Source organism: Zea mays, chromosome 1 (genome assembly GCF_902167145.1).
Source record: "Zea mays cultivar B73 chromosome 1, Zm-B73-REFERENCE-NAM-5.0, whole genome shotgun sequence".
NCBI lineage: Eukaryota > Viridiplantae > Streptophyta > Magnoliopsida > Poales > Poaceae > Zea > Zea mays.
In genome coordinates, this window is record NC_050096.1 from 290634296 (window position 1) to 290661293 (window position 26998).

The 26998-nt window shown below is 43.8% G+C and overlaps 4 protein-coding genes and 1 non-coding gene across 6 annotated transcripts; 1 reads left to right on the forward strand and 4 right to left on the reverse strand.

Moving 5' to 3' along the window:
• Positions 1-3049: 3049 nt before the first annotated feature.
• Positions 3050-3577, reverse strand: LOC103645664 (uncharacterized). Its single transcript, XM_008668680.2, has 2 exons — positions 3349-3577; positions 3050-3226 (listed from the first exon to the last, which is right to left on the reverse strand). The coding sequence occupies exons 1-2, from the start codon at positions 3526-3528 to the stop codon at positions 3050-3052; spliced, it is 357 nt and encodes a 118-aa protein (XP_008666902.1). The 5' UTR covers positions 3529-3577.
• A 14205-nt stretch (positions 3578-17782) lies between these two features.
• On the reverse strand, positions 17783-18574 carry LOC100285312 (uncharacterized). Its single transcript, NM_001158205.2, has one exon. The coding sequence runs from the start codon at positions 18463-18465 to the stop codon at positions 18037-18039; it is 429 nt and encodes a 142-aa protein (NP_001151677.2). The 5' UTR covers positions 18466-18574; the 3' UTR covers positions 17783-18036.
• Positions 18575-19070: 496 nt separating this feature from the next.
• Positions 19071-19143, forward strand: TRNAA-AGC (transfer RNA alanine (anticodon AGC)). Its single transcript has one exon. It is a non-coding gene; the product is annotated as a tRNA-Ala (tRNA).
• Positions 19144-19660: 517 nt separating this feature from the next.
• Positions 19661-20820, reverse strand: LOC118476183 (predicted GPI-anchored protein 58). The gene has a single exon (XM_035964395.1). The coding sequence runs from the start codon at positions 20436-20438 to the stop codon at positions 19854-19856; it is 585 nt and encodes a 194-aa protein (XP_035820288.1). The 5' UTR covers positions 20439-20820; the 3' UTR covers positions 19661-19853.
• A 99-nt stretch (positions 20821-20919) lies between these two features.
• On the reverse strand, positions 20920-23466 carry LOC100217189 (seed maturation protein). Of its 2 annotated transcripts, none has more exons than XM_035964407.1 (6): positions 22969-23035; positions 22252-22453; positions 21980-22163; positions 21766-21907; positions 21551-21620; positions 20920-21397 (listed from the first exon to the last, which is right to left on the reverse strand). In XM_035964407.1, exons 2-6 carry the CDS (start codon positions 22430-22432, stop codon positions 21228-21230), a joined length of 747 nt encoding a protein of 248 aa, XP_035820300.1. In that variant the 5' UTR covers positions 22433-22453; positions 22969-23035; the 3' UTR covers positions 20920-21227. The 2 variants fall into 2 exon arrangements, with proteins under 2 accessions (XP_035820300.1, NP_001137021.1); NM_001143549.1 differs by lacking the exon at positions 22969-23035 and adding an exon at positions 23272-23466 and having other exon boundaries at positions 20922-21397.
• Between the last annotated feature and the right edge of the window lie 3532 nt (positions 23467-26998).

A 26998-nucleotide genomic window follows, 5' to 3' on the forward strand; every position in this document is an offset into this window, starting at 1 on the left:
TCTAAACGGTGGAATTGTAGGTTGACTTCGAAGAAATGAAAGGATTTTTGTGGGGAAAAACAGATTACTTGACTCCTGATTGTTGCAGGTTGTTGGTTGACAGATCTACCACATGATGCACGAAAACTGCGGGTTAATTTCGAAGAAATAAATGGAAGTTTTGTGGTGATAGAGAAAAACAGATCTACATGTTTCATGTGTGACGCACGACGGTGGAACTACATGCTAATTTTAAAGAAATGCAAGCGTTGATAGGTTAGAAGAAATGCAAGAAATTTTTTAGTAATAGAGAAAACATATTTAAACATGGAACTGTGGGTAGATTTTGAAGAAATAAGGAGGAAACAGATCTGCTCGACCCGTGGTTGTTGCATGATTGTTGGTTACTCATATAAGGCTACGAGTTGATTTCGAAGAAATGATATAGATTTTCGTGCTGGTAGAAAAAATAGATCTACATATTTCATGTGTGAAGCAATGCGGATTGTTTTTAAAGAAATACAAAGGATTTCTTTTGTAGAAGTGATGATGTCGGACGAGCATCGAAACTCTATAAAAGTTTTGATAGTGTTTTATAGAAGCAGAGATTAGTACTGAATCTATAAAAATTGTGTTAGATGATCAGCTTTAGTACGCAAATCGACTGTGCGAAATAATTTTTTAAGTATATATATAATATATATATATATATAGATAGATAGATTGTATATTAGGAGCCCTGGGCTTCCAATAACTAAAGGAAGCCCGGGCCAGACAGTGCAATCCGGTCGAGCCGGACCACATCCGGACGTCTATAAAACAGGGCCTGGAGTGCTAGGGTTCAGTTTTTCATGCCCCATCTCGATTCATTAGCGACGGCGGTTGCCCGATAGCGCGCGCGGCGGTGGACCCCGGCCAGTGGCTGCGGTGGCCGTGGCTCCCCGACCTCGACATGCGGTGGCGGCGGTTCCCAGGCCGGCGGTGGCGGCCCCCGATCCAGAGAGCGAGCGGCGGCAGCGCCCTTGTGCGGCGGCGGCGGATCCCAGGCCGGTGGCCGCAACTCCATTACCTCGACGCGCGGTGGCGGAGGTTCCTTGATCCGCAGCGAGGCCCTTGTGTGGGCAAGCGACGGCGTCCCCGAAGCCCCGAGGAGGCGGCACTTCCAAGGCCGGTGAGCAAGCGACGCTCGTCGACGTGCGAGTAGCGACGGCGACGCATGAGGCGCGATGTTCGAGCGAGCGACGTCACGGAAGGGGCGAGATGCGCGCAGCGATGATCGCACGTGACATCCTCCGATCCGGCGCATTTTTCTTTTCGTTTATTGTGTTTTATGCCTACCACATGTATTATTTACGCTAAAAACTGTACGATTTTATGCTTTAACACAGAGTTCGTATATCAGTTTACTGCATGCACATTGGAGAGGCAATTCCTTGATTTATGCTGTTCGTAATTTACGCGCATGCAATGGAAACTCCCACGATTTTGCCATAATTTTTGGATCTGTATAAAAATAGAAACTGCATGCATGCGGCTGCCATGTTTTTCGGATCTGTCATAAAAATAGGATCGTAATAACAACCTACTAAAGCTATCAACCTCTAATTGACTCGGTATTTACGCTTATAATTGAGGGATTTTATGCTCAAAACTTAAGGTTTTTACGCTCCACCCGGAGATGCGTCCACCAGTGAACAACATGCCAGATTTTTTACGCAATGTAAGGAATTGCATAAATACCTACATCGTGTAGTATAATCTGTTTCAGTATACATCATAAACTAGTTCTAATGCGTTTAGCTGCATGGCTGTTGGAGGGATCCTATATTTATGAAGGAAATAAAACATTAAATGCGATTTTTTGTTTCTATGCATGCAATTCATTTCCTTTCATTGCATATTATTTTCATCATAAATTCGTGTGCATGCAGCTGGTAGCAGATTTTTACGCAGTATACCGAATTACATAATTATCTACACAGTGTAGCATATTTAGTATCAGTATATAGCATAAAATGGTCATTACGAGTTTTAGTTGCATGTCTGTTTGCAGCGATCCTAAATTTATGGAGGAAATAAAGTAATTAAAATAGAAACCGCCACACATATCTTTCCTAAATTTACGCGCATGCAAGGGAACGTGTTTGACTCATGCATCCATTTTGCCATAATTTTAGGATATGTATAAAAATATAAACTGCATTCATGCGGCTGCCATATTTTTTGAATCTATCATAAAAATAGGATCGTAATAACAACCTACCAGAGCTATCAACCTCTCACATTGGCCAGGTATTTACGCTTATAATTGAGAGATTTTATGCTTAAAACTTAAGGTTTTTACGCTCCAACCTGGAGATGCGTCCACCAGTGAACATCATGATAGATTTTTTACGCAGTGTACCGAATTGCATAAATAACTACACCGTGTAGTATAATTAGTATAAGTATAAATCATAAACTAGTTCTAATGTGTTTAGCTACATGGTTGTTGGAGGGATACTATATTTATGAAGCAAATTAACCATTAAATACGATTTTTTTCTATGCATGCAATTCATTTCCTTTTATTGCATATTATTTTCATCATAAATTCGTGCGCATGCAGCTGGTAACAGATTTTTACGCAGTATACCGCATTGCATAATTATCTACACAGTGTAGCATATTTAGTCTCAGTATATATCATAAAATGGTCCTTACGTGTCTAGCTGCATGGCTGTTGCAGCGATCCTAAATTTATGGAGGAAATAAAGCATTTAAAAATAGAAACCGCCACACATTTTTTTCCTAAATTTACGCGCATGCATTGGATCGTGTTTGACTGGTGCATGCATTCCTTTTTTTGCGCTAACAGACGTGGGACAGGTGGCGCACCCGACAGGCTGGTTGGGCGCTTGGGTTGAACCAGTTTGTAGGAGTAGTCGGCCTGGGCTTCCTTTAACTATTGGAAGCCCAGGGCTCCCGTTATACCTACCCTATATATATATATATATGATATTTAAGCCGATGCTGTGATCTATAATCTGTACTTATTCAACTCTCTACTTCTGCATAGAGAACTTGACTGTCATAAGTCATCATCCAAGACTTTCACCCCACTACCAAGCCTCCGACGCTCCATCTGTGCGAGACTCTGAGGATTCCTTATCGCGTGCAGCATCCTGTCGAGGGACTGAACGAACTCCTGGCGCTGACGAGCAACCTGGGGATCTAAAAACCTGACGAGGTGCTGCGGCTCATGTTCCTGCACGTTCATTGCGAGCAGTGGGCATCAGATAGATTTTATAAGAAGAAACCAAGCAGAAACTATCTGCACTCTACGATTCTGGGATTGGAATTGAAACGGCAGGAGGGAAGGGAACAAACCGTCCTCCCGATGTCGTCCGTCTTGGTTCGCGGCACGTACGCGTTGCCGCAGACCGACCGATCCCCCGCCGGCGGAATAGAACGGCGGAGCGCCTCGCCTCCACTGAAGCCGCGGTGGCCGCCGGAAAGACGGCAGGCGGACTGGATCCCGATCCTCCCGAGCAACAAGCGCGACACCATGTTTGCCGAAGAGAAGGTCGTGGGACGTGGGAATCTCAGAGGTTGCGGTTGGTTCCCTCGCCTACCTTTCCCCTTCGCCAGGTATGCAGGCAGGCTGCGGCGGCAGAGATATCTCTACTACTTATTAAGGCTCTAAGGGTAGCCTGCCACTTTTGGTTCTGCCACCCGAACTCCCGCCCAGCGCCCTGCGAAATCTCCAAAATTCTCGCCCAACGCGCCCTGCGAAAATCTCCGAAATTCCCGCCCAACGCCCCTGCGAATTCCCGCCCAGCAAAAATAAGCGGGGCCGCGAGGATCAAACCCAGGCCATTTCAGCCACCACGCGCAACACAATGCAACAACCAATCTCTTGCTCATATGGCAAGGGCCAACGTTTATAAGCCGCACTATGCCTACTTTACTAGCCGGTATGGTACTAACCATATCTGTAAAGAAAACAACACAACAGTACCGGTGTCCTGGGCTAAATGTTTGGTGCGGCCCATACTCCAGCTATGTTTGGAGCAGCCCATACTCCAGCGACGGACACCAGCTATCTCCCTTCATTCTTGGGTAACCTCCGCCTCCGCGACGTCGTGCCCAACCGCTCGCACAGCTCCACTCCCGCGGCTTCCCTCTCCACGATCTCCACTTCTCCACCTTGAATGTGCTGGAGTTCCCCTCCCGCACTTTGCCGACGCCAGAGACATCCGCAACCGCAAGCGCCCCTTCCTCCTTCCTTCATCAGGAGCCGGAGGACCTCGCCGTCCACCACCTCCCCTACTCCCTTCCTCCATCAGCGTGGCGTCGGCGACCTGTCTCGGTCGAGCATCAGCCGAGAAGGAGCAGGTGAGCGGGCATCAGCCGAGCGGAGCGAGCAGGAGCCGGAGGACCTCGCCATCCACAACCTCCCCTCCTCCCTTCCTCCATCGGCGTCGGTGAGGGGTGCTTGTCGCTTGCGGACTGTGCACGCCACCGCAAGCCGGGACTGTGGGCACCATCGCAAGCAGGTTGGTCGCACTGCGTTTGCGAGTCATCGGATACTGCTCTAACTGTTTTTCTTTCCATGTGCTTGCTTCTCTTGCTCACTGCTCCTCCCTACCCCAGTCTCTGCTGCGCGTGGAGGACAACCTTGCCGGCGAGCGAGGAGGAACGCGAGGACTCAGACGCACCGCCACGTCTGGTCTGCTCCTACCCCCCAATTCTCTGATCCTAAATTGTTTCCCTCACCTGCCTGTCCTCTATGGAAGACATGAGGTTCTGTTCATGTGCTTACTTTGATTATACTGTTTAGCTAGATCCTCACCGTTTAAATGGATTGTAAGTCTGTGATCAATAGCTGCAGGGGGGATTACTGTGATTTTAATAATAATCCTCAACCTTCAAGTGTCAGGTGTTGGGGATGCAGAGCGTTACCAGGGAGCTGGCGAGGTGCTGCAAAGTGAGCAGCAAGGGAGCTGATGCCGAGCTCGACTGCTACAGCTGCTCCGGCGTGCTGCGTGGGTGACAGGAATGGTGGGAGGAAAAGGAGACATGAGAGATAGAAGAGAGTAGAAATTGAGTACGTCTTCTTGCATGAGAAGGAGCGTACATGAGTAAGCTTCTAGACCGTGCATCAACTGGATAAGAACAGGAGCATTCCAAGGATTTGGTCGACCTAAGGATAAGAGAAAATGTGTGGCAGGGAGGGGATAAGGAGAAAAGGCTAGGGGATAAAGGCCATCGGCCAGCACATGGAGAAAGGTGATTTTTCCTTCAGATATTTGGAACCTCTGAACGGCTACACTTCACTGAAACACAGTTTCAATCTTCTGAATCCACTGAATCAGCCACACTACCCATTGCCCAGCTCTCTGTTTGATCCCCTTTTATGTCACAAATTCTCTTAGCAACAGGCCTATCTCCCTTAACTAAATTTACTCCCTAAGCATAGTTCTTTCACTTTGGTATAACGCCCATAGGTTGGAAATACTCAAAGAAAAAGTTGTGATGCGCTAAAGTAGAGTATAAATACTGAAAAGTCCAAATTCAGCTAACTGGACACCACAGTTTAAGTCTGACAGAGGAATTTGCAATAGGTTGTTCTCCAAGTTCTATACAATAGCAAGCCAACTCATTGCACAAACCTTGATTATCTATATTAGGTCAATCATTTTGCTACATACTCTTAACCCAAATATCTTTGGATTAATTACCACAGAGCTCCAAAGGTGGGTAAAAACACACAGATTCAGACTTAGATGTTTTACTGTTTGAAAATCCCCAACACCTGACAACTGATCTTTAGGCAAACATTACTCTACAGGGTGTGGTTAGTTTTTTGTTTAATTTGTTTTGTCATTTTCAAATGATGCAGACTAAAAACGCAGATGCCAACTACAAATAGCTTAGTGATATGTTGATGAAATTGTATTTTGCTCTTTGATGTGCTTCATTTTGGCCTTTAAATTAAACAAACTATTTGGGTAGATCATCTATTGGTGTATCTGTGTGCTCTAAATTACTATATTTGTATTTTTCACAGGACACATATTGCTGTTGCTCTGCTTGAACAACTGAAAATCTTGCTTGGGTGTGTTGATTCATAAAGTATTGCCAGCGAGCGAGGAGGAACGCGTGGACGACTCAGACGCGTCGCCAGGTCTGGTATGCTCCTACCCCCCCCCCCAACTCTCTGCTCCTAAATTGTTTCACTCACCTGGCTGTCCTCTGTGGAAGACATGAGGTTTTGTTCATGTGCTTACTGTGATTATACTGTTTAGCAAGATCCTCACCCTTTAAATGGCCTGTAAGTCTGTGATCAATATCTCAAACAATCCAAAAATTGGGCACCCATTTGCTTGGTGTTTGTCATATCTTTGATGCAGAAAACTATCTAACTGTTTCTTTTCTCTATCACTTTCCTGCAAGAGATTCTTCAATGCTTAGAACTGAATGCAGTGACATGTACATGTATTTGTTTCGAAGCTCTATGTAGGGGCTTCTACACCAAGTGTACACACACCTATTCGTATATTGGCTCATGGATCATATGCGATTCATGATATAGCATCGACGTTATGGTTCAATTATCGTGATATATGTTCCCGTTGCAACGCACGGGCACTCACCTATGTATAGTAGAATAAAGCAGCGTGCTAATGGTCTACCGCCCTGCACGCATCCATACACTACTACTAGCTTATATTAGTATATACTATTAACAAGAGCTGACGATAAGACGAAGGAAGCGTGACACGCGATGCCTGAGTGTCAGCTAGCTAGCTGGAACAACTTGGTGTAAACTAACGAATAAACTTGTTCGTCAACTTTGCGTAGGGTAGTAGTTCGAGCGAGCTGGATTTCAGTCCCATATAAACAACTTGCAAATTGGTGGTGGCATGAATATACTCAACTTGCAGAGCTGGCATCTCACATGAGATTGTGCAGTATATGATTTTTTTAAAAAAAAATACAAGGTCGCACGTCTCACCTCGTTCGCCCAAAAAAGATTAGTAATTTTTGTGTGTGTGTATTTCACACCAACGACAAAAAGATGTCAACGGCGTGTCGATGAGTTTAACTCATTAAAGTTAGGTTGCTTATGGCGGTAAAACCATCCAAGCTAGCCTAGCTACATCTCTTCTCTACTAACTATTAAGGGTCAAATGTAGACTGCCCCCGCCATCCCCTGTTTGAATTTACGGATTAGAATTTTGTCCAATTGGTCTTGCTCTTATTAGTTCTATATTCTGCTAAATTTAACAGCTTTTGATACTAAAACTATTGGTCTGATTATTATGCATTTGTTCATTGGCTATGATGCAAGCTACACCAGAGTATTGGACTGTCATTGCAGAGTTATTTTCAATGAATTATTGAAGTGACAAATTTGTGCGATTTCTGATACTTTTCAGATTGAGCGGATTTGGTAAAGGGAGCTAAGGACAAGCATTGGAGGGTTAAGAGACTTGTCAGGATCCCTACTAGGGATGAAAACGGTCGGAAACGGTATTTATTCGGTAATCAGTTTTTTAGTCGTTTTTCTTTGATTGTGATATAGAATATACAATACAAATTTGTATTCTTGTTTTTAACATCCAGCTTGTTAAGATTCATAAAAGGTAAACCTCAAATTCATCCTATATTTTCTCAAATAATAGATATAAACTTCGGTATGGATTCGGAAACAAATTCGGTAATTTTTTCAACTTTTTGTGTTGTATGGAGCAAATAATACATAAAACAATTTATGTAATATTTTATTCATATTTGTATTAATGTTCTTGATAATATAAGAAAAGATCAACTTCAAATTTTATACATATCTATTTTAAAATATTAAATTTGTTCTAACAGTTCGGATTACCACTTTCACCCCTAATCCCTACTAAGGTTCTCCACATCACCACTCGCGTGCCCCCTTACGGTGAAGGTATCAAGCTGTCTGCTGGTTGGCTTTGTTTAATTTTACTGATTGAGTTTTTAGTGCTTTCATTAATAGGAATACGTATTACATTGATCTGTTCACTATTCACTAATTTATACATGTGTTAAGCATTAAAGTGCTCGCAGTTCACATAATATTATGCTTTTGTTAATTTTATTTTGGATTCCATTTTTCTTAAAAAGATTTTTCTTACTACTATAACATGTAAAACTACTGTATCTATCCTGCACCACGGGAGGTGATTTTTGTTATTTACGTTATTATCTACTCCATGTGTTCCTAATTATTGGTCACTTTGGCTTTTCTATAGTATAATATTCCAAACTTGTGTGTATTTTGGGTATTTATTGGGGTAGTCTAAAGTTTATATGCATACTTCCTGTATATAGAGGTTGATGCTATTTATCTAATGATAGTGGTAAGGCTTAGCTAATAGTATGATTTGTGTACGGTGAGTTGCATCCGTTCACAATTCTCTTTCTCACATGCTTACGTGAAAAGAAATATGAAGTGGTTCAAAGGATACAAGATTTAGAAAGCGATGGATTCCAACAATCGGGACTACTCGACTAATTCAGTGTTTATGTTGATTTTATACGGGTTTTATCAAAACGATTCTTATAGATCACGAATAGTATGTGTTTAATCAAAAGAAAAATTGGGCATCACAGTATCAACTCAAATGGCAGTAACAACACGTTCTGAAGAAAACTTTTACTGCAACCAAAGTCAGCAGACGCCACCACAGATGGATGGGTTAGATCCGGCACATCTACTTTCTGAATGTCCACTTACTGAGGAAAGGAAAGCGAATGTCTGGATGGCACTTGCTCCTGCAGCCCATGTCCCAGGCGTTGGCGTTGCAGCAGATGGTTACTCCTCCAGAACCTCCGCGACTGTCGGGCTGCGGCCACGACGTTGAGCCACATTCTTGCCGACGCCAAGCCACCCGCAGCCCTCTGGAACAACGGTGGCTCAAAGTATCTCAGGAAGTTCCGAGCCAGACTTGCTGCAGTAGGCCAATATCAAGCATCCTCAGGGACAATTAAAAGATGTGTAACTATCATCTGGCTCAAACAAAAAAAAGTAAAAAATTCAGTTGATTTTGTTTTGGTTTGTTTCCTTTGAGTTCTCACCAATGTCAAAGGAATCGTCAACCTTAGGGTACAATAACTCAGGCACAATTAAAATATTTCTTGTTCTTAACAAGCAGACAATTCTATCTTGGTGGGATGGCATAACGGAAAAAGAAAAAAACAATAATAAGACCAGATTTCCCCAAACATAGTTTTGCAAACTGTACCAAAGATGCAGATTCAACGTCTTCTGTCCTCACCTTATCTATCTAATACGATTGCTGCTCTTGTTTCTGCCGAAGACCATGCTGAGACCACCCATTTCAGGCTTCCTGCTTCTGCTTATGAAGCACTGAATGAGATCGTGAGGGTCAGCAACATACCTGAAACTTCAGGCATCATAGCACAATTATTGGAGGATATCATGAGAACATTAAACCTTACATTTGATCTCCATATACTTTCTTCTGGTGATAAGGAAAAATAGAGCGATCTGCAGGCTTTGCTATGTGGTGTTCTACAGGTCATCATCCAGAAACTGAGCAGCACAGATGCAAAGTCTATAATTTCTCAGACCACTGATCAGCTGATGGTGCTTTTTCTACGTGTCTTTGCCTGCCACAATTCTCTTGAACATTAATACTTACACATCAATTTAATTTAAGTAATAAGTGAGCAGTCACAACCGGATGAGGGATAAGATTTTTTGGAACTTTCTCACTGTGCTCTAAACATTTTTTCAATGAATTTCTTTATTTGGTAAATATATTACCCTTTTTCACCATGGTTGAAACATATTGCTTTTGCTGTGCATAAATATACAGATGCACGTATTTCCTAAAAACCTCATGATGAGTTTGTTCAAACAATCTATTCATTTTATTATCAATTTTTTTATAAACATGGCATTCCTGGTATGAATATGCAGTCACTTCATTCGTTGTTATTTTGGCTCAGCTAACCATCAGGAGGTCTGGAGGATCACAAAGTGCCTTGGAGAACCACAAGTATGAAATTGCTGACTGGGACCTTGGTGCCGGAATATACATAGACTTCTACGTTCTGAAGAACTCAATGCAAGAAAGAAATGCCATGGATGATTCGGTACAAGCCCTTACTTCAGAGACAAACTCACAAGCATTTCCTTGTAGAACTGTGGCTGAGATCAGCATTACTTTTTTTTGTTTCAGGGTTCACTCGAGGAGATGAGTGAATCATGCAGAAGTTTCTTTGGCCGATTAAACGAGTCGTTGTTAGTCTGGGGAAGCAAATTACCTGTTGAGTCAAGGTAACGTTCGATTCTACAGTATGTGACTGATCCACATCCACTATCTGAAACCATTTCCTTCTGTACCATGTTTTGATAGAGTTGGGCCACTGGATTATAATGAGTTGATGCAAATAGCAAACCTGAACTACCTGAGGAACTTCACTGTTATGTTAAATTGTTCAAATCCCAGCTGATCAGCACCATTTGGAATTCTGAAGCATTCTTGTTTAGGTTTATATTTGGAGTATTCTCTCACTGGGCTTGCTGACAGTGTCATGTTTGACAGGGCATGCTACTCGAAGATGGCAGAGGAGCTATGCGCGCTTCTGGTGGACACCCCAAGCGAGACGCTGAACCTACTCATGGGGTGTCTTCTAACGATGCTCAACGCTCCAGTTCCGGACGAGAGCAGGTCGTCGTACCTGCAGGACACACTCTCCGTCTTTACCGAAATCCTTTGCAGCGATCCGTAGCACAAGGGTCCACGGTGTTGCCGTAATCTGGGTGAAGGGAAGTGAAGCCTACAGGCAACACGCCGAAGATTTTGTACGTCTCATGTTTGGTACTTGTAGAAAAATTAGGAATGTATAACTATGACCTGATGTTGCTCCGGTGAATTTGTAACTCCGTCTGAAGACATGTGTCGGGATTTTCGTTGTATGTGAGTACCAGGTCTTGTGAAACGTTGACTTGCGAGCTGTACCAATAGAGAGTGATTTCCTGGGCTTCATTTCCTGTGTATCCGTGTGTGTGTTTGTGTGATTATTACAGGGAAGGGCAGCGTCACGGCGACCCGTGCTTCGGGGTACATTGGAGATTATTGAGGACTTCGTTTCAGCCGTAAATCACAGGGATTAAAGAGTGCGTTCGTTTGTTCAGGATTGAGGCCAGGAATGGTTCCAGTTGATCAAAGCTTATACAAATTAGATAAACATTTCTGGTTGGATTGGTTTTAGATCATGATTCTGGAACAAATGAACACACCCACTTGAAAATGATTTAGTCCCCCTCAATACCACTCATTACGATCTTGATTCAACCCACTTGGAAATGATTTAGGCCCTGTTTGGTTTCTTTAGTCACTAAACTAAATTTTAGTGACTAAAGTTTAGTCCCTAAAGCACCCCGTTTGGTTCTAATGACTAAACCGGACTAAAGAGCATTAATTGCTATGAATAATGACTGTTTTACCCCTATTAATTAATGAATGTTTGCTATAAAAAGAAAGTGGAGAGGGCAAATAAGGTAAAAATATTATTTTAGTCCCTTTTAGTCATCCCCTTGGTGACTAAAAAACTAAAGTTTAGTCACCCCACTTTAGTTAACGTGTTTACTTATTTAGGGACTAAAAGTGTAAACTTTAGTCACTAAACTTTAGTCACCTTAAACCAAACGGGGCCTTAGTCCCCCTCAATACCACTCATTACGATCTTGATTCGGGAGTGTTGATCTTGCTCTGGCGTGCACGTATGAGGTTCAGGTCACGCTTGTTGAAGGAGGCAAGGACAATCATGAGTCAGCTAAGATAGGGATATATATCATCCGCGATGGACCGGTGTTTAAAAAAAAGCATATTCGCTTAGCTTTAATCTGTATTAGCTTCAAATAACCGACTTTAATTCGAAACAAACAACCCTAAGACCTCTAGGATACCAGCGCGTAGTACCTTGTTTGTGATTGATTGAAGCACAATTGAAGCACAAGGTACAGCGTGGGGGTGGCGTGGCTCTGGTCGGTGCAACTGCTACACTAGCGCACCTAAGGGCTTTTGACTTATAAAATCAAGTGTTTTTATGGTGTCAGATAAGGATATCTCTACTAACTATTAAGTTAGTAGTGTAAACCGCCCCCACATCCGCCCGCACGCCCTCCCGCAAACCCCGCCGCGCTTCCAACCACCTCCGCAACCGACAGGACGCCGCTGCGGCGGCACTCGCTCCGGCTACTGGCGCTCGTCGCCGGGGAGCACCCGCGGGACGCCGTCGCGCCGCTCGTGCCCAGGCTCCTGGCCGCCACGGCGCTGGCCCCGCTCACCGACGTCGTGCTCCACGAGCAGGACCAGTGCGCGCAGCTGGCCGCAGCGCTCGCTGCCACTGCTGGAGAAGAGGCCATCGGGGTCGTAGGCGTCCTTGACGCGCAGGAAGCGCGGCAGGCCGGGGTACTTGCGCGCGGCACCGACGAAGGCGAGGTTGTGGTTCTTGCCCCAGTGCGGCAGGCCGCCGTACTTGAAGATGCCCATCTGCTCGACCTCCTCCAACACGTCCTCGAATAGGCGCGCCTGCCCGGGGTCACAACTGCGGTAGTATGTGATGTCGAAGTCCACCATGTCTCCCGACGGCTCCCCGCGCGGCGCGGGCTTGCCTAGGTAGGCTGTGGACGCCTTCACGTAGCGCATGAGGATGTCGTCGTAGAGCTCCACGCCACACAACGCCCTGGGCTCCAGGTCCCGCAGCCGGTGCACCTCGGCGACGAACAGCACGGCGCGGCGCACGGGGAGGCTGAAGGTGGTCTGGTGGAAGAGGGTGCCACCCCGCACGCGCGGGTCCCAGGGGCACACCGTCAGCAACACGTCCTCGGGCCCACCACGGGGTACCCCGCGAACAGCCCACCGCTCAGGGGCGGGCTCCCGCAAACCCCGCCGCGCTTCCAACCACCTCCACAACTGACAGGACGCCGCTGCGGCGGCACTCGCTCCGGCTGCTGGCGCTCGTCGCCGCCGCGAACAGCCCGCCGCTCAGGGGCGGGCTCCCGCAAACCCCGTCGCGCTTCCAACCACCTCCGCAACCGACAGGACGCCGCTGCGGCGGCACTCGCTCCGGCTGCTGGCGCGCCATGTGGATCACAATGGATTCTGAAACATTTTCTCATAACAATATAACACACATTTGTACATAAGTTATCATATTATTAGATGTTCCCGTTGCAACGCACGGGCACTCATCTATATAGAAAATAGTTTGCCACCATTTTCTGTGGTCACTTATGCATAGATCAGAGTGCCCCTTATGTTACTTCTGGTTGGTTCATCAAAAATTTTCTTTATCTTTGCTTTGCTAAGTATCATACTTAATATATATCTGGAGATTCTAAATTTTGTTCAAAATGGCACTGGTACTAGAGTTTGCATGTGCATGTATCAATGTATAGTAAAGTAATTTTCTATTAATATTGTGTGCTTCTTTTCAAAGAATAATATATAACTAAACCAAATTATGGAATAGCTCTTCATATGTGTACGATTGGGTTGCAGTCAGGTTAGGGCTTGAATTGAAATTTGGAACGACAGTTTTAGATAACGTTTAAGCCATGAATTACATCCCTAGGACCCATACATATGAAAGCGCTACTATTGTAACCGTGAGATGATCTGATGGCTGGTTTGGCGACGACGGTGTCTTGGTGCAGGTGGAGCTGCTATTTATGGAGAGGAGCGTTGATAGTCATTGTCCTGGGATGGTAGTGCGCATGGCTGAACGTTAGTCATCACTTAGACTTTATTTTGGTTATATTTGTATTGTAGTATAATTTGATTTGTACAAGTTTATTTCTATATTGATTGTTGACAAAGAATTTGTGAGAGATTGAGGTCAATGATAATATGTGTTTTGTTTTTTATGTAATCCTTCTGCTCTAATATTTTATATTAAATTTTAACTTTTGTATATTTTATCGTAGTGATGTTTGTCATTCTATATCTATATTTTATACTAAATTTTAACTTTTATGGCATCACACATGCATAAATGGATTCCGAAACATTTTCTCATAACAATATAATACACATATGTACATAAATTATCGTGTTATTATACGGTTCCGTTGCAACGCACGGGCACTCACCTAGTATATATATATGCTGAAGGGAGTCCGCGAAGCATCGCTTTGGCGCGGACGGTTATTAGATGGAAGCGTCGACGACCTCGTCTCCTCCTTTCTTTCGGCGTTTCGGTTATTGGTGACGTATTCTAGAACTTAATCGTGTTTTAGAATAGAGGGTCTCAAGCTTCCTGTTTTAAAAATATGAATAAAAAATAGGACAAACAAATATATGACATGAAAAATAGGAGAGAAAGAGAGAAGCAAGCAAACTTTCAGAGGTGCAGTAAGATCATGTTTAGAACCTCTGGAGCTAATAGTTACATTCTTCGTCCACATGAGTTTATCGTTTTAGGTTTGTTTTAAGTCAATTATTATCATCTTTGACTGGTTATGTCAGATGTTTTATAAAATTTTACGACATAAAAGTAAAATTATCAGATTCATCATGACTTGAAATATCATAATATGTAATTATTTTAGTTTAAAATAATTTAATCTTACATATATTGTTGGTTAAAGTTTAAATAGTTTGACTTAGGACAAACTTAGAAAGACAAATTCATGTTGACAGAGAGAGTAGCAGCTAAATTTAGCTGTAGATGTTCCGAACACCCTCATATAAGTTAATTGCTAATTCATAGCGAACAATTAGTTCATTATCTTGTTTAACCCAACTAACAATTTGTTAGCTAGCTAACTATTTTTTCTAGGGATTCCAAACAGGGTCTAACTCTATCTCTAAATTTCAGTGGTGACATGTCACTAATGAAGAAAGTATATTATGTTTAGTAGAAAAAGGAGAAAACAAGTCAATGAGTGGCAAGTTGAAGCTAGGCAATTCATGAAATCAACACTTGAAGCATGGTGATTTGAGTGAATGGTGGCATGACAGTTGGACCTTTGAGAGTTGCAACAGAGCACACAGGCGAGCAACAATGACGCGGAAAAAAGTGGAGGTGAAATGGCCCACAGATAAAGAGGATGTGCAAGAAGAATACGGTGATGTCAGATTACAGATGTCAATGGGGAATTTCCCACCGGGTTATAGCATCCCAGACTCATCCCCATCATGTTTGATCCATTCACATAACCATTATAGGTGCAAAACTCATCCCATACCCATCCCCATTCGGGTCTCGGGTCCCCAATGGCCCCCCATCTCCAATTAAGAGATAACTAGGTACTAACAGCTAGCACAAACTATACAGATTTCAGACATCACCACATCGGCAAGCACTCATACATGAACCATGATCCATTCATCCACCCATCAGAGAAGAAATCGGTACTTCGGGACCGATAGAAGAAATGGAGAAATAGAGTATGCTCACCTTCCTTGGTCACCATATGAGTTCTTTAGCGCCTGAGAATCCATGGTCGTCACCGTTGTCCTAGGCTCCTAGGAGTAGGCGGTGTTCCACGTCGCTGGTGAAGTCGCTAGTTGCAGTGCCAGCGCAACTGTGCAGGCGTGCGGCGGTTGGCCGGCTGGGCATGGCGTAGCGTTAGGCTGGTTATTTTAGGGTTTTGTTTTTTGCTAGTCTGCTAGTGGCCTTGTCGTGATTCCTTGTTGGGCTAGGACTTGGGCCTGGTGCGTTGTCGTGCTGAGCTTGGTGGTCGGCTCAGCGTCAACCCATTCATACAAACAAGACTGGTGTACACGTATGAACTACCTATGGGTAATCGGGTTTAGATTATTGATTCCCAAACCCATACCTGTTTACCCAATGGGTGGAGATTTTGTCCCATATCCATACCCATGGGGATAATTTTTGTCCCCTACCCGTACCCTAATAGGGGAATTCCCCACGGGTTAGCGAGTATCGGGTTTCCATTGACATCTCTAAGTCGGATCTATCAACGACAGAGAAAATGTGGAGGTGAAGGGGCCCACGGATGAAGAGGATGTGCAGTGAGAATATAGTGTCGTTAGATATATATAGAAACTCCAATTACAGTGCGATTGGTTTCTTATATCTAACCCAACTTGGCCCCATCAACGTACCTTAACGGTGTTTTGTTGGTTGGGCTAAGGGTTGGACTAGACTCAAGTCATGCAAAAGCATCCCCAACCTAGGTTTGGCTTCACATGAATGAATCTCAAATCTATTTCCTTGAAACATGATTTGCCACGAAACACCTCACGTGCGCCTAGTGCTAATATTCTCACACACCTACGCTTGACCCTACATGTGATCACGTAAAAACTAGTAGGGTTGTTGCCCTTTCACAAGCTCTCCTCCCTTCTCTCATTCACTTGTGTGTCTTGACTAAAGGTAAACCAAACCCTCCCCTATGTGCTTCTTGCCTCTCTTCTCCTTGTCTAGCATCTCAACTCTCATCCATCCTCTCATTCCTCTCCTTTGTGGTGTTCTTGCAGTCATTGAAGTCCAATTGGTGTTGTGCGCAACAATGGTAGGTTGTCCCACTCCAATCCTCATCCCTTTCTTGGGTTTTGGTAGGTAGGGATGTAAATCTAATGAGCTTAGTCCATGCCTTGTAAGGTTCTTTGATTCATATTGTGTTTTTCAAATGGCAGCATTCTCCCTTCGTGTGTTATATAGATGAAGACGCCAGTAGAAATACTTTTAGGGGAAAAACTAGATTATTCTAGTCTTGAATTGTTCGACAGTGCTTGTTGGCTGAATTTGCGGCCTTATAATACCATAAAGTTGGCCTTTAGATCTACACAATGTGTTTTCATAGGGTATAATCACGTGCATATATGTTACAAGTGTGTGGATCTTAAAACAAGAAGAGCATATATCTCTCGTGATGTTGTTTTTGTTGAGAGATTTTTCTTTTGAGAGTCTCCATAAAAGTATAGGGGTAAGATTGAGACACAAAATACTTTTACTACCACATAGTCTTTTATTTGGTACTTTTGTGTCTTAGGGTAAAAATGTTCATGGGAAGCAAGAGCAGAAGAAAGCGTCTCAAAGGCAATTTTACTAGATACACCAAGTTATTTTTGGTGAAGCACATTTGATATAAATTTTATTTTTATTAAAGAGTAAAATGCATCAACGGTCCTTAAATCTGGCACGTCGTGTCATTTAGGCCTCAAACTTAGAAAACTAGGAAAATGAGTCCTTAAACTTAGTCGACCCGACCTGTACAAAATCGTCCAAAATCGGTTTGCTCAAATTAAACTAGATTCTGATGCAGCATACTAAGTTCGGGGACTACATGTACCAAGTGGTGCTCAACAGGTGTGGGGAGGCTCCAACGTGGCATTGTCATGTCGCCATCCGGTTTCAGCAAATCGTCCAGTTTTGAATGATTTTGCACTGGCGGCAAAGTTCAAGGACCTGTTTTCCTAGTTTTCTATGGGGTCTAAGGGACGCATCGTGTCAAGTTTAAAAATGGCTGATGCATTTTACTCTTTATTAAACATTATATGAGAAATGTGTGAAAATTTTCAAATAATCTATCACTATCAGGTCATCTGTCGAACCGGATAGCGAACACCGTTATTAGAAGTGTTGTTCGCTTGCCTTTAATCAGAACGACTTCTACTCATTGTCTTGTCTCTATGAACTAAAGTGGTAACAGTTGGAACAACTAGCTTTAATTATAAATGAAAAATCTTCAGTTATAGATTGGAAGAAATATCATTCTTGCTTCGTAAATAAGGGTGAGTTATGGATCAACAATGACATCGAGTTGCCAGATATACAGATATACGGTGGAAGCTAAAGTTCAGATTTGAATAGAAGAACAAAAAAGGAAGAAGAGTGTTGACCAGACATATACAGCAAATGAATGTGGTAGAAATACAAAGGATATACATACGTACAACGTTACGAAAAAAAAGAAAGCATGCGACGCACGTACAGAGAGTACTCACAAACAATGACATCACTCGCGTACACTGGTCACCGCACCACCTGTGCATGGTGGCTACGGCGAACGCAAACCTGCAGGAGCACGCGCGTCTACGCCGATGGAGTCGGTGCCGCGAACGGCATGGGCACGGTAGGGACTGACGGCATCGGCGGCAAGACCACCTTGGGGACGACAGATGGAACGACAACGGGCATCGGTGGCAGGGTCAGCTTGGGCAGCACGGACGGGACGGCGGGCATTGGCGGCAACGGCACGGACACCTTGGGAGCCGCTGGCATGGGCGGCAGCGTCATCTGGGGCACGGTGACCGCGGGCACGGCCGGCATGGGTGGCAGTGCCACCTGTGGCACTGGCGGCACCGTTGGCAAGGTCGGCACAGCGGGGAGGCCAGGGACGACACCAGCAGCAGCGGGAGCCGCGGCCGTGTCGGCCAAGTGGCGTGCCGCGTGGCAGTTGTTGCTGGCCAGGAGTGCGCACGCCACGACCACGGCCACCAGGAAGCGCGCAGCGTAAGCCATACTGCTAGCACTAGCAGTAGCCTAAAGCTGTCTCTCGAAACGGCTTGCTGCACTCTGGTTATGCTGCTGCTGCTGCAGGAGGAGGCAAGGTCGGGTCTTGCTGTGTTGCGAAGAACATGGAACAAATGCGTCGCGATTTATAGGCTAATTAGGGAGGGTGCAATTAGATAGGTGGGTGGCCGGATCGGTGTGGCAGCGCAAGTTCTTTAGGCCCAAGTTGGTGATCAGAATGGCAGCACATGACAGGACAAGTTAAGATTAGTTGAGGCGATCGATGGAGGCGGATTCTTGCTCGCCCTGTGCCTAGAATTTCAGCCGTTAGGTGAGCTGGGGATCGTGCGCTGCAGCAGCTCCAAACTGATTGCAGTACTCGGTTGGCCAACGTCGCAGGGACGGCCACCATTTGCATTGCAGGACACAGAGAGGGGACGCAGGCAGCAAGGCTACGAGGCATTGAGCAGAGCACATTTACACCATTGCATTGCATGACAGAAGAAGCTACCCCGAAGGATTGAAAATAGCAATTGCATTATACATTTACATGCGCAGCTGCGCTAGACTGGTTCTATTGCTTAATTAATCCAAGATTGCAAAAACTTCAAATAGGGGATGTAGCTCAGATGGTAGAGCGCTCGCTTAGCATGCGAGAGGCACGGGGATCGATACCCCGCATCTCCATTTTGTTTTTTCTTTTTGCAACTTGCTTTATTTGTCTGTTAAAGTGCTAATCAGTGCGCTGTGTGCATCCAAGCGCTGAATCTTTGTGTACATTTTATTTTATTTAATTGTCTGCTAAGCAGTGCTAGCCCTGTGCGTTCAAGCGCTGAATCTTTGCGTACTTTTCATTAACCACTAACATCATACGGTTTGCTTTTCTTAAGGTAGATCTCAGATAATTGTGGTCAAGAAAACCTTTTTTCATATTTTTATCACGTTTGGGTTGTAGTATCTTTGCACAACCCTAGCGGCTTTGGAAAACATTTGCAGCACTTTATATCTGTTGGAGAAACCGCGCCATTTATTTTTTTGAATATGTGTTTAGATCCTTACAAATTAAAAATATCACTAGATACTCTCCATTTATTTAAAAATTGGTCAAAGTTAGATGGTATAATCAATTCTTACTCTGTGTTAGGTAATCTGGCTCACGAGCAGTAATTTTTTAGCGTTTGAATTCTCTTCAGTCAAAACAATATATCAGACGAAAAAGTTTTGTGCGCATCTCTTGACTCTTGGATTATGAGTTTCCAATACAACCACATGTATCAATCACGCTCTAGACCCAGCATTTGAGGCGATACGAGTAGCAGTAGTAATAAAAATAGAGAAAAAAAACTGAAAAAATGAACGGTAGCCGTCGCAGCATACGCAAGCAGAGCAAGGTTTGGTCAGTTGACGCCCCCTCCGCGAGTGTTGGGGTCGTTGGCGTTCGTGCTCGCGGCGGCCTCTGCGGCAGAAGGCGCCGGCTGCGACGGGGCGGGAGGCGCGGGCGCGCCCCAGCCGCCGATGGGGTGGAACGGCATGCCGGGCAGCGGGAGCCCCGGGATGGCGGGCATGCCGCCGGCGCCGGGGGTCGGGAACAGCGGGAACGACGGCAAGGTCGACGGCGGCAGCCACCACCTCATGCTGTGGCTGCCGGCGGCGGCGGCGGCGTTCCGGGACGTCAAAGGCTCCGTGGTCGGCCCCGCGGCGGCAGTGACGGTGACGGTGGTCGCGGCGGGGACGGCCGTCGCGCGGCCGAGCTCTGGCTCGAACTCCACGTGGCTGGTATCGTTCTCGTAGTCGTCGCTCAGGGACGGGTCCAGCGGCTCGGTCTTGGCCCCCGCCGCGGCCGCCTTGGAGCCCAAGGAGAACTCGAGGCCACCGCCGTTGGCGTCGTTCAGTTGGCGCAGCGCGTGACCCGGGCTGGCGCAGAGCATGGCGATGGCGAGGAGGCCGACGAGCAGCAGGAGGTACGACGGCTTCTGCCCCATGGCTTCTTCTGCCAGTGAAATGGCTGTCGCACGAGTTTTCCTAGTACTTATAGCATGGTTGGAGAGCAGTTTGGTTGGATCATGGTGACCTGCATTCCGATTTTCTGAATGGTCTCATCGTTTTTATTGCTCCTGCACGTCGGGCGCGTGCAACATCTAAGTTTAAACTACTTGCTTTAGCATTCAGAATCCATAATCAGACGCAGATCAATTCTCCTGAGATTAATTAAATCCACTCATGCTTTAATGTCTTCTGTCATCCAACCCTGCCTTCCATCTTAATTCTCAATTTCCTCTGTCAGGCATTTCGCTTTTAAGACACCAGGTAATCCAGTTGGTAGCTATTACGTAGTTCTTGAAGGTGACATGAATAAGGTTTTAACTTAATGAAGAAAAAAACTGTAAACTTTATCAAGCTAATGGAATTGCGGAACAAGGAATATAATAGTCATACACATTTGCCAGAACTTATCCTTGCAGATTGAGCCTAAACTGTAAACTTTATCTCAGCAACTTCCAGTTTTCAGACATGAATTATGGGCACGCAGTCTATCAATATCCCGCAACTGATCGGATCAGAAATTTAAATGAGTCGAAGAACTAGTACACCTGTGGGCAATGAACTAGCACACTTCATTACTTGTGCATTGCAGCTTAGTAGTTTAAAACCCCGGTGGGCGATGAACTAGCAGCCAGGTTCAGAATGGCACACACGCCTTAGGTAATAAATTAATAATCGACACAAGTCAAAACGATATTGATCTCATTCACGAGAAACCATCTGCTAAACTACTCGTTCTTCTTAGCCTTCATGTTCCCCTTGGGAATCTTGCTCAAGACGCCGTGGTCGAGCTTCTGATATTGATCTCGCAGCAGACCAAGAAGGCTGTAGAGGAAATCGTCCACTTGGTCTTCGTACTTCTCATAGAGCACCGGAAGCGTGTGAACACAAACAAACCCTGTTCCAGGTAATCCAACATCTTTGTCAGTACTAACCCCATATGCTGAAATGTGCGCATTCATTAAACTGGAACAGGGTATTGTTTCTTTGAGGTCGATTGACAAAAATGTGAGACTATGGCTGACAAGAATGGAAATTACAGGCCTCTTACCGACATATATGACAGTCAGGAAATTGCACCAACTTCCAATCACCGCAGCAGCCCACAGTCCTGCGATCGCCTGAAAGAAAACATAGCGCCACAATTAAAATGTCTGTCTAAGACAGACAGAAATAATAGGAATGCTTATAAATGGCATTCAACAATGTCATAAATGTGTGAATCATATCTTTTTCAATAGATAAACCCAGAAAAGTTTCACTTACCACTACAAAATGCTTCAAGTTTCTTTCACAAGAAACATCCTGAAGGAAGCACAGGAACTTGTTTACTTGGGCACCGATTGCAACGGCAATGTTCACAAATAACTCATCAGGCAATTCAACTCGGGGCACCTGAGAACGGGATCTAGAGGTAGAAAAAGATTTCAAATTATCGTGTCAATGGAGATACGGTCCAAATGTTTTACATATTCCCTACCCGCTGCTTAGCATGTTTGAGAAGTTGGACCAAACAAACTGGACAACCATTCCAAGAACAAGGGCAAATGAAACAATTGTCAGAAAGTGGTAGTCGAGCCACTCAAAGAAAACCCAAATAGCTGTTGCAAGAGCCAGAACACTCGATGATATTTTTTTGTTCCTCCATAACAGCACATCAGCAGCTACAATCACAAAAGAACACATCAGTGACGCTGACGCCCACCAAGCAAATTTCAACATAGGGTATGTTCCAGTAAGCAGACCACTTACGTTTTCCACCACCCAGAACTCCATGCAAGGTCTTCTGACGACCAAACAGCTTGTTCTTCACTTTGTCAGAGACTGAACCTGGATCAAATTTCCCAGACTTCTGCTTAGGAAGGTTGTCAGCAATGGTATCCATGATGCTGCTCATAATCTTTTCAGTTGCACTCTCAGAACGTTCCGACATCCTGTGTATATTTTAAGCTCACTGGAAAATATGAATGTATGTTAGACAATATGGTCGATCATATCTGGAACATTGAAAAAGGGAGAGAACGAATACAGCCATAAGGGGCTCAGGGGCACATGAGAAGAAAGGCCACTGGATCAGGATCAAACATATGAATTTAAGAAAATGCTAGACATTGTACTTGGCTGGAAGAACTAAGTGGAACTAGATATTCAGACATTTTTCGACTAGTAGCCTCAGTTCCTAAAATCGATTGACTGGAATAGTTCTGCACCTTCTCCTAAATCTTGACAATAACCTAATACACCTGGATTATCTACTGAAGCTGTGAAGCACATAATCTAGCAAAACTTTCTGTTGAACTTAGTTGCTGCAACATACGTTTAAATATGCTACAAGCCGGTTACAGCTCCAAATCCATTCCCCAGCAGGAAAAAAAAAGAAGAAGCTTCAAACAGTAACATTTCCAGTAGACAAGCATTAACCGAAACAGCGCCCTTCAATAATCAAAGCACTCAAGGACCAACACTGACCGATTTGGCGGTTCGTCGCCAAACAGACCAAACAAGATAATATATTTGTCCAGCCAGGGGAGAATCAGGCCCAGAACTCCTCGGTGAGCTCTCCATCTATTTGCTTCATAAAACCTCATTCATCGCACCATGACCAAAGTCCAAAACCACCTAAATGCCCCCCTCCCCCCAGAAAGAAAAACAAGGAGATACAGCGTACAGTAAAGTCACCAGGTCCATCTTTCAGTACAAAAAGGAGCAGGTAAAAAGAAAATCCCTTAAGATTCCACATCGCCGGTTGAACTACCAAGATAGAGACTATACCAGGGAAAGGAGCAGCGACGACAAGAACAGGCGGAGAGCCGGCCGCCACTCTAGAGTCCCGAGAGGCCGAGACGATCGCGCAAGAAGCAGGCAGCGAGCACGAGCAGCGTGGATGAAATAAAAAGGCGGCGGTGGGGGGCGCTGGTTGGTGGCTTGGCCGGTTTGGAGGAGAGAAGAAATCGTACTAGCAATTGATGCTCAACATCGGGAGGAGGGGGCCGGGGCGGGTCATGTGAATGCGGTTCGACTGGTGAGTCACTGGGTTGTGGGCCCATACTGCGAGATCGCTGTTAGAGTTTCTACCAATGTGTCCGTTGCGCCGCCGTACGTGTGCCACTGCCACAGTGGGCCCCTGGGCAAGAGCATCTGCTATGCGTACCCCTCTTTGTTTGCGTGATCACTTGCGGGTGGGTCCACAGAGAAGTATAATTATGGCGGGCCCCGCTGGTAATGGAATATCTACGTCATCCGGAGAGAACATAACAGTGTGCTGCTAGCCTGCTAGTATAAAGGCACGAGGGAAGCGTGGTCCACAGGGGATATTTCCGGTGTTTATCACTTGTCAGCATTCATAGTTGTACTTTCGGGCCACCATTGGCCCAAGGCCAAAAAGACCCAAGCCGTTTGAATTTTGGACCAGCTTAAACCGTATTTATTTCGGGCCATACCGGGTCAGTCCATAAGACTAGCCCTCGTCTCATGACCTGGCATATAATTGCTTAAACGTGTCATACTTGTTTCGGTCAGCTCAAAATTATAAAAAACCCAAAATTCATATTATGACCCAAAACTTACATCAGAGCCCGAAATTCATGTCAGAGCTAAAATTCAAAACAGAAAAAAAAATAAAAGATAAGACAATTAAATTTGACCAAAAGAAAATTTAATATTTCTATTAAATTACTAGAGCTATGTAATGACTATCTCATTAAAAATTCTGAAGGAAAAACAATATAACCAGCTCCATACATAGTTCGTAAATTCGGTCAATTATTTAATGTTCATAACAAAAGTAAAAATATGTCACATACTCTAATTCAGAGCTGCAAAAAAACATCTAACTAGCATCATCTCTTGCTTTGTGTTCTTTATCAAGTACAAGAAAATGTGGATTCAATTGTGGCCTTTTTGTGCCTAGGTCATTTCGTGTCTGCCTTAAACATGTCATGCTAATACGATATATTAGGTCGTGTCCATCCCAAATGCTAGTACGATTTCTTCTCTCCTCCAAACCTGACCCGATATATTAGGTCGTGTCCCTCCGACACTAAAATATTTTAGGTTGTGTCTTGATTTTTTCGTGCTTTGGGCCAGCCCATCAGATTCGACCCAAATGTACGCCTATATCAACATCTCCTGATTTGCAGATCGGCCAAGTCATTTGCTCGCTCGTCAAAATTAATTCGCAAACTACATAGAAAAGTTCACACGGATTAATTATCTCCAGCAACCCTCCTATCCTATTTCTTATCGCACCTCCTATTTCAAACTACGATCTACAAACATTACTATATACGATATAAAACAATATTTTGCACGGTCATATATATATATACGATATGCTTTAGACACCCTAACGACGTGTTTGGTTCGATAGGACTAAACTTTAGTCCATCTCTTATAGTCTCTTTCAGGGATTAAACTGCCAAACACATAGACTAATGAAGGTCTAAAATCTTTTAGTCTCTAGTCCCCGTGACTAAGTAGGTGTTTGGTTCTACCCAACTAAGGAGGTGCAATGGCATTCGATCCCTGATTTTCCGCGAGGAATTTCTCTATAAAGGGACGACGATGAGTAATTTAGTTCTCACGTGGAAAATATAGTCCCTATCGGGTTCACAGGAACGGGGATGGAGAACCATTCCCCATCCTCGTTCCCCACATACATGTCCCATAAACATCTCTTAATCTAAATAAGTTCATTGACTTGTTAAAATTATACTAAAAACTCAATATATAATCTATTATAAAATAGCAAAATAAATGTTAAAATGGATGTCTTAGAGTAATGTTAAATCTTGTTTGTTCAATTTATATTGATTTGTAATTAAAATAAAATTTGCTTCTAACTATTGTATTTCTTAACAGGGCAGATTTCACGCGAGGAAAAAATTTCTCCGACAGGGACTGAAATCTCTCTTGTGAGCACTCGCGGGGATGGGAATGTAGAAACTTTCTCCCCGCGAGGACGAGAATGGAATATTTAAATCCCTAGTCCCTCAAAGGGGAATTCCCAATTTCTATCCCTAGTTCCTCTCTCATCGAATATTTAAATCATAATTACATGTACTAAATATAGTCTAATTATAAAACTAGCTACACAGATTAAGATTAAAAGACAAGACACAATTATTAAACCTAATTAAGTCTATATTTAATACTCATAATTGATATTCAAACATTTGATTTGATGTAAATGAAATGGAGAATTCCTCGTCAGGAAATGGCTCCCCGTCCCGTGGGAAGAAAAATTGTCCATCCCTATCCCCACGAACGCTCACGAGAAGACTTTTCTCCCATCCTCTTCCCTGTATGAATTTATCCCCATGGAGAATATATTCCCGTTAGTAAATACAATATTTAGAGGCAAAATTAAAACTAATTATATTAAATCAATATAAATTGAACAAACAAGATTTAAATTACAAGAAACATTTACTTTAGAGTATAGCTTGCTATTTTATAATAGATTATGTATTGAATTTTTAGTATAAATTTAACATACAAATGAACTAATTTGGATGAAGAAAACTTCGAGGGGTGGGTATGCGGTGAACAGGAACGAGAGATGGTTCCCCATCCCGTCCCCACGAACCTGACAAGGACAAAGTTTTCCCGTTTTGATCTCCGTATGGACTAAATTACCTCCATCCTTGGTCCCTAATAGAATAATTCTCTGCAGGGAATCGGAGAACGAGTTATAATTACCATCTCTAAACGAACTAAACTTTGGTCAGAGGAACCAAACACCCTCTAAGGCATGTACAACCCTAAGCCCTTGAATTTTTTTCTAAGTATAAGATATAGATAAGAAATTGTATGATGTAATCCTAAGCCCCTAGATCATAAATACAGTTAGAGCAACTCCAAGAGATTAGGTATATGGTTTTGTAAAGGTAAATTTAGCTAATACTAGAAGAAAAATGTATTCAATAGACACTGTAAACGACTCTTCAAATTTAGTGGCTCTCTATCCCTCCACCATCGTTCTCCATTTTTTGGTAGCCTGCTTCACTCTCTATTCAGACCGTAGATTTACCGAGTCTGTTGGATTAGACTACACTTTTCTATAAATTATATTTTAGAGAGTAGTTAAATCAGTAAATTTAGCTAGTCTTTTTAGCTAATCTCTTGAAGTTGCTCTTAAAAGATAATATGTATATAAAGTCATGAAGAGACAGACACTTCGAGAATAGCTCGTCTCTTGATTTTTCACTTACCCGACAAAAGACCCCTTAATTAATGTGGTTGTATGTACATGCCCTAAAAGAGACTAAAAGCCTATTCTGGATAGCATTTGCCCTCATTATTGTCTACACCCCTAACTAATTACTTGCAGTGAGGGATATTTTGGTATTTATTCATGTGTTTTAATTGTCTTTAGTCCTCTTTAGTTACTAGAACCAAACATGGTAGAGACTAAAATTTAGTTTTTTAACTAAAGTTTAGTCCAAGATTAATGGAACTAAATATGCACTGTTTATAGTGTGGAATTTAAAATATGGAG

Coding starts and splice junctions, on each gene's coding strand:
- LOC103645664 (XM_008668680.2), bottom strand. CDS start 3,528: ATGGTGTCGCGCTTGTTGCTCGGGAGGATCGGGATCCAGTCCGCCTGC. Junction 3,227..3,348: donor CGGACGACATCGGGAGGACG/GTTTGTTCCCTT, acceptor ATGAACGTGCAG/GAACATGAGCCGCAGCACCT.
- LOC100285312 (NM_001158205.2), bottom strand. CDS start 18,465: ATGGCTTACGCTGCGCGCTTCCTGGTGGCCGTGGTCGTGGCGTGCGCA.
- LOC118476183 (XM_035964395.1), bottom strand. CDS start 20,438: ATGGGGCAGAAGCCGTCGTACCTCCTGCTGCTCGTCGGCCTCCTCGCC.
- LOC100217189 (XM_035964407.1), bottom strand. CDS start 22,432: ATGTCGGAACGTTCTGAGAGTGCAACTGAAAAGATTATGAGCAGCATC. Junction 21,908..21,979: donor TCAAACATGCTAAGCAGCGG/GTAGGGAATATG, acceptor TTCTACCTCTAG/ATCCCGTTCTCAGGTGCCCC. Junction 21,621..21,765: donor ACTTGAAGCATTTTGTAGTG/GTAAGTGAAACT, acceptor GTTTTCTTTCAG/GCGATCGCAGGACTGTGGGC.